General features: G+C 34.5%; 1 protein-coding gene across 1 annotated transcript; it reads left to right on the top strand.

The window, feature by feature from the left end:
* The first annotated feature begins 1,009 nt into the window (after positions 1-1,009).
* Positions 1,010-8,820, top strand: LOC117124655 (insulin-induced gene 2 protein-like). The gene is made up of 6 exons (XM_033270965.1): positions 1,010-1,237; positions 2,589-2,949; positions 3,616-3,740; positions 4,024-4,190; positions 5,237-5,336; positions 6,163-8,820. The coding sequence occupies exons 2-6, from the start codon at positions 2,742-2,744 to the stop codon at positions 6,196-6,198; spliced, it is 636 nt and encodes a 211-aa protein (XP_033126856.1). The 5' UTR covers positions 1,010-1,237; positions 2,589-2,741; the 3' UTR covers positions 6,199-8,820.
* The last annotated feature ends 1,968 nt before the right edge of the window (positions 8,821-10,788 follow it).

The raw sequence follows: 10,788 nt of genomic DNA, 5'->3' as shown, positions 1-10,788 counted from the left end.
GTCTTTGTTTTTGGGTCGGTCTTCGGTCCGTCGTTTTATACACCCGACAGCCCGCCGACCTATTTTGTTGTTTATGCAAATGTTCAACCAATATGTAATTTCAATCCATAGTCCCAGTCTCCCATACAACAAAATTTTAGTCATAATAGTCCTATATTTATATTAAATAATAATTAACAAAATAATAATAATGAAATTGATGATGATAAGTCACCTAGTTCAGACTGGCGCGTGGATACGGTGAGTTGAGCCGGGTTTATCCACCTAGTCTGAACTAGGCATCAATAAAGCTGGGCATACTCCACTGCGTCCGACGGTCGTCGGCCGACGCGATTCTACGAAGAACGCGACGCGACGACGCGCGCGCAACGGACCGTTTTTAATGACGATCCGTTCAGCTGGCACCGACAATCAAACGGCGTCACGTCTGGCCCTACAGGGAGCGGAAATGGATTCGTCGAACGACTGTCGTACGACGCAGTGTGTGCCCGGCTTTAACTGAGGCATTTTTTTACAAAAATAATTGAACTGATTACCAACTTTCTGTCCGCTAAATGATGGGGACATTTTTCACCGTAAAGCCCGTTAATTGATGGGGACACTTTTCACAGGAAAGTCCGTTTATTGATGAGGGCATTTTTCACATGAGTCAATTGCATAAATACACAAATATGGAATTTAATTTTTCACTTTTTCCAATAATGACTGAAGAATACTTTGCATCTTAAAAGCTTAGCAGATGGACAATCCAAAAATACCGCCACACTGTAACAAGTGTACCTCCATGTTTGGACTACAGAGATTTATATCTCGATCATATCTTTTTGTTCATATATTAATAACAAATAATACTGTACCATGTGCCCAGTTGTTGTGAGTTATATCGTACGATTCAACAAACGGAATCGTACAATCATACCACATAACTAATGGAGCAAAACACCGTTCTTGTCATTGATTGGTGCACCGATTCATCACCTCACTGATGGACGCATGCGTATACTCCTATTCCATTGAAGATCGTTCGATCCCTGTACCATCCCACTAGGGTCAGCTGATTCATAAGCTAGCCCAATTTTATCGCGATATGTTTTATTTGTCGTACCACCGTACAACCGTGTTGATAAGCCATGGTTTTCGTAAAGATAGTCCATAAATGAGTTGGTTACAGAGTCAGCTGGTTAAACGTTATTGGTATACAATAACATAAGCCAAAGACAGTGTCAACTTTAGAAGGGTAAGCACGGTTAGTTTTCTAGGCCTAGAGCCTGGGCTAGGCTAGGGGCCTAGCCTAGGCCTACCTAGGGCCTAGCTAGAGTAGTAAGCTCCTCCTTATCATGTGCATGTGCCTTCTTCAGGGAGGGAGGTGTGTGTCTCGCCCACAGAAGACGTGATCATTACATCAACAGTCCATACCATATTACAGGCCATATTGATGCAATGATCTTCAGTTAGGCCTATAGGCCTAGGCTAGGCCTAGGAGTAGGTAGGATATTATTATTAATGCTTTGTACTAACTAGGCCTATAGGCCTAGATCTAATCAATCTAAAATAGGTCTAGGCACTTACACTAACCTAGTAGGTCTAGGCCTGGCCTTAGTGTACCACCAGAGTGTAATTTAGCCTAGGGCCCAGGCCTTGCGTCTGTATAGCTAGGCCTTCTATTCTTAATTCATGTTTTACTGTACCTACATGCTTTTTGTCATATTTCTTTTATATGTTGTGTGTGTTTTATTTGTGCGGGGGAAATGTACATCGAACACTGGAAAGTGCCTAGGAAAATAATAGGTGTACAGATTTTAACTACTGCATAATTGCTGTATATTGTTAAGAGGTAGTGGTATCCAAGGCCTAATTTTCTACAAAACCAGCCCTTATTTTTGAAATGTGCAGACTGATTTCTATAGGCTAAAGTTTTTGGTGGGAATAAATTCCCTGTGCAGGTTGTATTTCAGTCAAACAGATGAACAAGCATTGACTCCCGTCATCGGTTAACACTTGACATTGCACGATCTCACTTAAAGGCAGACACCACCCACAAATCAGTATTTATCTTTTATAAAATAAGTGAACACTTTGGCTGTAATTATCATAAATATTAGATACCCAGAAAGAATAAAAATTAAGCACTGATTGACCACCAAGTGGTAGTACCTGACTTTTTGGGCCACTGATCTTCTGTGGACTAAGAATAATTTGCCGATCCAACCAAAAAGGTGATTGCAGTTCCCGAATATGGTCTGAAGTACAATCATTAAGATCCTAAGCCATAAGATCGTTTAAATTAACCTCACCAATACTTATAGACAACTACTGGTTCAGACCGTACATTGAAATAGAATGTGAATGGACAGTCCTTGACTGCCAATCAAACTTAACAACTGACCAATCAGAACAGGGCCAACTAATATGCGCATGTGCTACAAATGTGGTGTTGACCCACAAACTTGTGTGTGTATGTTTTTACACTGCCGTTTTGAGGGACCTTGGCATCAATATTTGGTCTTAGCGCAAAGGTCCCTTATGTCTTCCGTATCTGACCTTGTTTATTGTTTCTTAATCACCTTAAATTTCTTTTCTCCCATCAGGTTACACTAAGCTGTGGTATATATATATGTGTGAATTCCATCCTGATGCTGAAGTAATACAATAACTTTCAAGAGATTATTTTTCGTAATTCCACTTCGATCCTTGAATTATTTAAGTTTTGTGAAAAAATTGTGCAATAGGACATAGTAATCATGGCAGTCACATTAAAGAGTTCCCGTGGACTTGTTATGCGTTCGGTAGTACTGTTTGCAACAGGAGTTTTCTTAGCAACAGTTCTTAATGTCATGGCCTTCCAGAGGAGAGTAACAATACTATCACCTGAAGTAATAGCAACCCTCTTTGCTCAGAATTGGTGGGTTCCAGAATGGTGGGTTCCGGCATTATGTGGATTAGCAGCAGGTACGTTTTTTCACATTTCACCAAATATCGTTTTTCATCTCGCTAGCATCCAAAACATGGTATAAGCAAAGCACTTGGTCCTATTGAAAGTATTAATATTGTATTGGAATTTGTAGTTTAACTTATCTTTAATACAATCTATAAAAACAACAGATATTGTAATTCATCACCGTACTGTAGTCTGTATTGGTTTTATTGTGCCGTAGTTCTACAGTCTAGGTTTCTTTTTTCATTTTAGTTCCTTGTGAAGTGTGTAGATACAGCATATTTAGGCTTGTATAAACAAAACCTGTTATTGTTTACATGCATTCCATCGTAGGCAATATCTGCGATGTGATTCTTTGACCTGTCATATTTTAAGAGCTGATTACAAACTGATATATTTCCTGTAATCAGTCAGTGTCAAAAATTATAATGAAACTATCAAAAATTAAATAATGAATTACAAAGAGAAGAACTAGGTGAGTGTTGATAACCTAAAATTCAATGTCGACACAAAAGTTTAATAACCTTTTGAGTGGGTGTTAACATTGAGTTTGAGGGTTTGGTTTATAACCTAAAAAATATTGATAATAAAAAAATGTATTTATACCACATACCACAATATTTTGTTTACATGGTGCTATGATGTTGAAATTTAGGATTACTTGCAATTTATTTTTCCAGTTTGTGTTGGCATTCTTTGCCCATGTTTGGATCTACGGCTGGGTGAACCAAAACATTTCAAGAAGGAGTGGTCTAGTGTTATGAGGTGTGTGGCTGTCTTCGTTGGAATCAATCATGCATGTGCCGTATCCTTTAATAAAGAAACGTCACAATTTTAGCTTAGCCATTTCCTCAAATGCATGCAGAGTAAATTTGGCCTCACATGGCAAGACATGTTTATTCTCGATACTGTGTTTGTTGCAAGACGTAATTCCTTGAGGCATTTAGCTGAGCTAAATTTGCTTGTAGGTTATCAATATGCGGTTATTGTAAAATGTATGACATGTTATCACAACAAATTATTTTACTCTAATTAATTATGACAGAATTATTTTACATAAAATCTTTTCTTAACACATGTAATAACAGAAAATTGATTTTGGAAACAACTTGCAATTTTCAATGACGATAGCGGCCATGTCTGTTGGGATGTGGTGGTTATTTGACCGATCAAGAAGTGGACTTGGGCTTGGTCTAGGTGTTGCTGTATTTGTCTCACTCTTCACACAACTCATCGTCTATGCAGACGTAAATAGGTGAGACAACTTCAACATTTCTGTCCTGTAACTGGCAATCCTTTACTACTGAATGAATATTTTTTTATTAATAAAATATTTACTGGTTTTAAAAATATTTTTTATGGCAAACTTGAAAAAATATAATACAAATATTTAAATATAGCTTTGAACAAAGGGCTGCCATACTTGAACTAACAGCTGCACTTTTGTTTTTAATCAAAACAATTTTCATCTTGGTAGTGATTTTTTTGTCGCCCAGCCTTTACATAAACATTAAATTATGCATAGTAACCATACAAATGGCTTCCATACTTGTTTACACTGTTTATGAAATAGATTAGCAGAATACTAATACCAACAAGGAATTTTAGTTGAGTACGTACACATATTTATCTGGTGTGAAAATGCTCAAAATATGCTTGCTTATACATAAATAAGCATTGGTTTGAATATCAGACTGGATTTTGCACTGACGCTTTCACTTTTTAATGTGTTTTAGGGACCACAATACAAATATGCTTGTTTAAATATTAACTTAATGAAGTGCCATTCCTGCTGTTGTTCCTACATTTTGCCATGAATACTTAGTGTATTTTGTTTTTTTTTATATGTTTTGAAATAATATATTTGACTTGAATTTTAATGAAACAATTATTGAATAATTTGTTTATATTTGATGTGATGCCAAATATGAAAATACAAAATAAAATGCATATCAAAAAACCTGTAAAATATACAAGTCAATTAGAATTCTCTAGATATCAAATTCAACATAATCATCCTAACACCTATTATAGTACAACTTGTAAACAATTTGATTGATTGACTTGAAGATGAACAAATTAGGTTTGAATTATAGTTACTTAATTAATTAAATAACCACAATGGTCTACATCAAACCTTTGGAATTTATTTCATTCTCCATCTTGTCAGACTTGTCAGTGTACCATATGGTGCATCATGAACAGCTGTCATGTGAGTAAGGAATGTGTGTTGACCTTGAGTTGTCACAAGGTCATCTGGATTCATATTTGCTCATGTATTTTTATTACCTAACATTTCAGGCCATTACATAAAGAAATTATGTACTCGCGTTCATGGCTTCCATGCATGTTCTTCTCTGGAGGTGTCACCGTTGGAAACATAGGTAGACAGCTTGTAGTGGTAAGTTTTATAGATGGAATTTTGGATACACCCCAAATCAGCATTGTCAGTGATCCCTGAGTATTTAGAACAAGGAACATTTTTGTCACATTAATATTTAACTTAAATTCAAGTACAACAAAACAAAATCTTCTTATGTGAGAGTTGCCTTCAGAAAATATTGTTCAAGTAAAATTATGACTTCGTTTTATATGCATTACTGTACAAGTGCAGGCTTCATTATCATCATTCCTGATGATGACATAATTAATGTTGGAATATTGAATCCCAACAAGATGGCGCGTGTTTCAATACTTAGAGTATGTATTATATTTTCTTATCTGAGATTAATCAGTGGACCTTTCGTGCTTCACTTGGTGCAAGGATTTGGAATGCAAGTTCAACAATTAGGCCCAATCAAAAAAATTATTAGTTTATCACACCTGCGCGCATGTCTTCTATGGTACTGAAAAAAAAAATTGAAAAACATTTTTTTTAAAAATTTTATTTATCTATTTTTTTCATTTATTTTATTAAATAATTAGTAGATATTGTTTGCATTATCTAAATCATGCTTACTTTGAATATCAATGCACCAGCAAACAACCCAAGGTGATATTTGGCTTTAGCAAAATAAAAAAAAAAAGCCTCCCTCCCTCATCACTTTTCCTGGCCAGATAGGGTGATAAACTAATAATATTTTTTATAGGGCCTTATCTGTGTTAAATACATTTGATAAAACAAATGATGATTATGATAATTTATGATGTAGATTTTTTTTTTTTGTCGAATTTTCCTTGCAAGTTTTTTTTTTAACTTTGGCTATTTTCATCTTTTGTATTTCCAGTATGAAGAGCAATGGAAAAAGAAGCACATGGATTAAATTTGATAAAATCATCTTTACATTTTACCCACTCTGTTGCCATTTACCATGACCTTTGCTTGGGAAAAAATGAACTCCTTATCCCGAAGATATATTGGAGATATTTTATAGCAGTATTTAATACAAAAGGTCAAACCTTCTTCTGATCATCTGCAAGAGAGTAGAAGAACTCTTCAAACATCTACTTTAGGTCTCTTTGGCCAGAACTGGACTCTGGATATGAAGAAGTACAATATTCATTTTCTATTACGGTCTCCTGTACTTGTACTTTTTAAAGATAACAAGAAAATGAGAACAATTCTGAAATGGAGAGAACAACAGTGACATGTTTTTGCTGTATTTTATTGTTCTTTATCTTGGTCTGGTAGGAATATCAATTTGTAATTAATTATTTCTTGATCATTACCATTAGCATTATAAATAGCCACATAAGGAGAGATGTGAAGATTTTAATTTCTAACATTGCCACCACTAGGCCTATTTGTGTTTTATGTGGATTGATCACTTAAAAAATATTGGTTTCTTGTCCAAACTTCTTGAAAAGAGTGATGGAGCAGGCCTTATTTGGTTCAAGCTCTCTCAGTTTAACACATTGTCTGTCACTGGCCAAGATGTAAGGGAGTCACTTTAAAGAACATCAGTTGCCATTAACTGGTATTAAACAAACTTGTTTTTTTAAATTGGGTTTTCCTTAAACTGCCAGGCGAGAGTCTAGTGTTCCAGCTGTCAGTGTCAAACTTGAGTTTAACATAAAGAAGAAAAGTACTGGTACAAGCATTTATAATGCACATTTTCCTTGAGGTTATGAAGCGCGCAAGTGCTACATTTATATGTGAACTCTCGTCTTGGCGCCCTAAGCAACACCTTCTTTAAGGCATGACCTCTCGTCTCTGGCAGCTAACATGTCAAGGTTGTTTTTCCAGAGAGAGGAAAAGGAACATTACTACTATTATTAGTAATGTGCTATTCCTGTGAAAGATTAACAAATATATCAAGACTGCTGAAAAAGCAGTTGTTGAGGACAAGAAACTAGTTAATTTTATTTGCTTCACCATAACCATGACATGATGCACTACTAAATTGTTTTCAATTCAAAATGTATGGGTCTTTGGGAAGGTTCTTTTGAAACATGATTAGTTAACAAAATATGTGAAACGTACATTATAGTTACTACTGTTGGTGATTTAAGTTGGGCAGGGCTGAGAGTTGCAGTACTACCATGCATTTTTGTGAATTTCAAGAGAATTCCTTTTCACTACTACTTAACAGACTAGTAATGAATTGGTAAAACTAATCTAGGTCTTTTTTTAACTTAACACCTATACAGTAATATTTATTTTTCTAGGTCAACATAATTTAACGTATTGGGATTGAATGATTTTCCTTAGTACATAATGGTAAATTTGCCATGTTGTTTAGGGAATTTTTTGTTAGAGAATGCGTGATTGTATATAAAAAAAAATTATATATAAGAAAATACATAGGTGATTTTTTTGACATTCTAATTTTTTTAACTAGATAACAGAGAAATCAAACAGGGTAATGAGTGTTTTTGTATTTATTTCAATTTTATTGTTCAATCTTTTTTAATTGAGTGTAACCATGGATGAGTATTGGTAGCAATTGGTTAAAGTTATTGATTCTAAATATTTTGTTTATGTGGTATTGGTCTGAATAAAAATACTGTTTAAGCTATAATATGTATGTACCCATGGTGATAAAATTAACAAATTGACCATAGGACAGTCACTGACAAGTAAGGGAGAGTGGACATGTTTTAATAGAAATTTTACTAGCAAAATTATTGTATCTATTTAATATATCTTTACTCACTTTCGATGTATTTGTGTGTTATGATTAAAAACTTGCTTTACATTTGTGATCCTTTGCATGCCAATTAATTATATCGACAGATTTTTTTCTGCTGATTAAACAGCATTTGTAGTCAAACAAAAACAAAATTTCTAATAAGCATGCATGTCCACTAATAGCCAAGAGTCTTAAATAAAACTGGCACTTCTAGGGTGTGTGTGCTTGTTGAAAATGAGAGGGTGGGGAGGTGGGTGGGAGACTTGCATTTTAGCAGTGCTTGAATTGTACCTTTTGCAGCATTTTTATACAGCGACCTACCATTTTTGTCTTGGTTTTTTTTTTTTTTTCTAGTTTTGCATCATGTAGGCATGTGAAAAAGTATTGATACTACAGCAGCAATTTGTTAACATTTGCTTTTACTGTGATAGTCATTTTTTCCAACATTAAGTTATATTTATAGTCCTTTTTTTTTTTGTTGAGCTTGTTAAAATCGTCCTTTTATACATAATAAAAAATACTAATAAGGGTATTGACGAAAGTCTTGCACTAGGTATGAATAAGCATTTGATAGCCCTTGCGTCTGGAATGTAAGCATGATCTTAAAAAGCATCATTCAAAATGATTTATAATTGCATTTTAAGATGAGGAATAGAAGAGAAATTCAGCTCGTTTTGAGCTGCTGCAGATATTTCCAAAGTTACTAACCAATCAGATTGTCTCGCATTCTTGTACTATAGAACCACCATCCATGATTTTTTTGAATAAAAATGTGCAATGTACAGATGAATTAAATAAATCTTGTATGTATAATCATTTTGTCAATGCTTGTCAACAATTTTCCCGTACTGGTAAAATAAGATCCAATTAGACTGAAACTAGCCGCGTAAGGGGACACATTTTTCCAATGGTTAAGTTCAATCAATGAAAGTAGGGTAATCTTATCTTCAAGACGGGAACATCTGAGTCAGTGGTGGCTATAGACTTTTTGACAGGAGGTGTATATACCAACGATCAGATTAGAGCCTCGGTCAAGGTTTCTTAACAAAATTTGTAAGGAAGGAATTGAGCAGAAAATAATGTACCTCAATCAAATGAAAAATATAAAAAAAATATACATGATACCAAGACTTTATTGTTAATGTAGCATACAGTAATAATAATTAGAGAAGTTGCTCCATAAAGTGCATACCTCTGCCCTGTGCATGAATACCAAAAACAATATGCAGGCCGTTTATGATGGATGAATCCATTATTTTCCTCCCTGTGACCTAGAGATCTCCACGGTTCAGCGGCCACACATTGGCTACCACCAGTTTAACCGACTGAGCTAGGCTGCTCTCGTGTAATCTCAGGGGCGCATCTAGAGCTGTCCTAAAGGGGGCAGAAAATGAGGTCGATTGAGATACCACTATCCATTTTGTGCTGTAAACGCCCAAAAAAACCTCTGAGGCACTTTGGGCAATGAATTTTTTCTTTTTCTTTCTTTTTTTCCTTTTTTTTTTTGTACTTTCCAAGAGGCGGCCGTACTCCTAAATGCACCTTTGCTAACAGACAGAAATCTAAAGACAGACAGTGGTGAATACATAGCCTCCTTTGGCGGAGGTAATAATAACCTTATATAGTGCATAATACAATAAAGTTGCCTCTATGCACTTCACATGAACAAGAAGATAAATATCCATCCTAATGCTACAAGGAAAAAAACTAACAAAGAAAATGGCAAAGAAGAGATGATAATCATTGAGGTCAAAGCAAAATAGCCATTGGCTTGATTTGATTGACTGAAAACATGATTTAATCTGAATTAACCTAGAAAGAAGAATAATAATGGTAGTGACCATAGCGAAACATTAAAAGATTAAACCTACTGCTGCCCAGGGGAAATATGATAAACTCAATATCGCAACAATATAATGAGAGTTTTAAAAGTATTTAAGCAGGATGGTTTGTATAAAGCATAATGTTAACCAGTACAGTACATACTGTACATGTTACAGAATGCAAATGATGAATCTGAAAGCAGGAAGTTAAATTATTACATCAACCAATCACAGCAACAAAAAAATCAGGATGTTTACATTTATGACAGTCATAGAATCAAACTTACGAAATATTTGTGTAATTGCCATTTGATGATAGGGCTACATGTAAAAATTAAACATGAGCTTTCATATTAACAATTAATGTATTATGGCTAGGCCATTATAGCTTGATTTTTCATTTGTTTTTTTTCCAATTGTATATTTTATCTTTTTATTAAAACTATTAATGCGTTAAAAAAAACAAAACTCTATTTGATAACCTTTATCAATTTTATTTACAGAATTTATTATTATTCACAGGAGATTAAACTAATTAATTTATAATACCATAGATATGTTTGCAATGATTTTTAGTGCATGTTTTTACATGTGGAAGCAAACTTTAATGAGGGTAAATAAAAAAAGAATACATTCCTTTCAGAAGTACTTTGACAGAAATAAAATGATATGTCATCACGCGATCTCATTAATAAAATGTACATAGACCAATGTAAGTGTCGGTTTGCACTCACTACACATGTAGCGCTATGTTTGCTTCACATTTTTATAATCAATGATGGACGGACATGTCAAAATGTTTAATTTCGACAAAGAATGATTGATGAATGTGAGCTCAAAATTATGAGTAATATACGGTAATAATTTTTTGAGGAAAATGCAACCGTCCCTCTAATCCAGTTTGAACTTCTTTAGGCCTAGACTTTTTTTTATACCTTGTTTAGCGAAACCCGCCGAC

The sequence above is a fragment of the Anneissia japonica genome, unplaced genomic scaffold (assembly GCF_011630105.1).
Source record: "Anneissia japonica isolate Jap-2015-1 unplaced genomic scaffold, ASM1163010v1 scaffold284709_len978187_cov192, whole genome shotgun sequence".
Taxonomy (NCBI): Eukaryota; Metazoa; Echinodermata; class Crinoidea; order Comatulida; family Comatulidae; genus Anneissia; species Anneissia japonica.
Note: the sequence above shows the minus strand (reverse complement) of the source record. Positions and strands in the feature narration are given on the sequence as shown.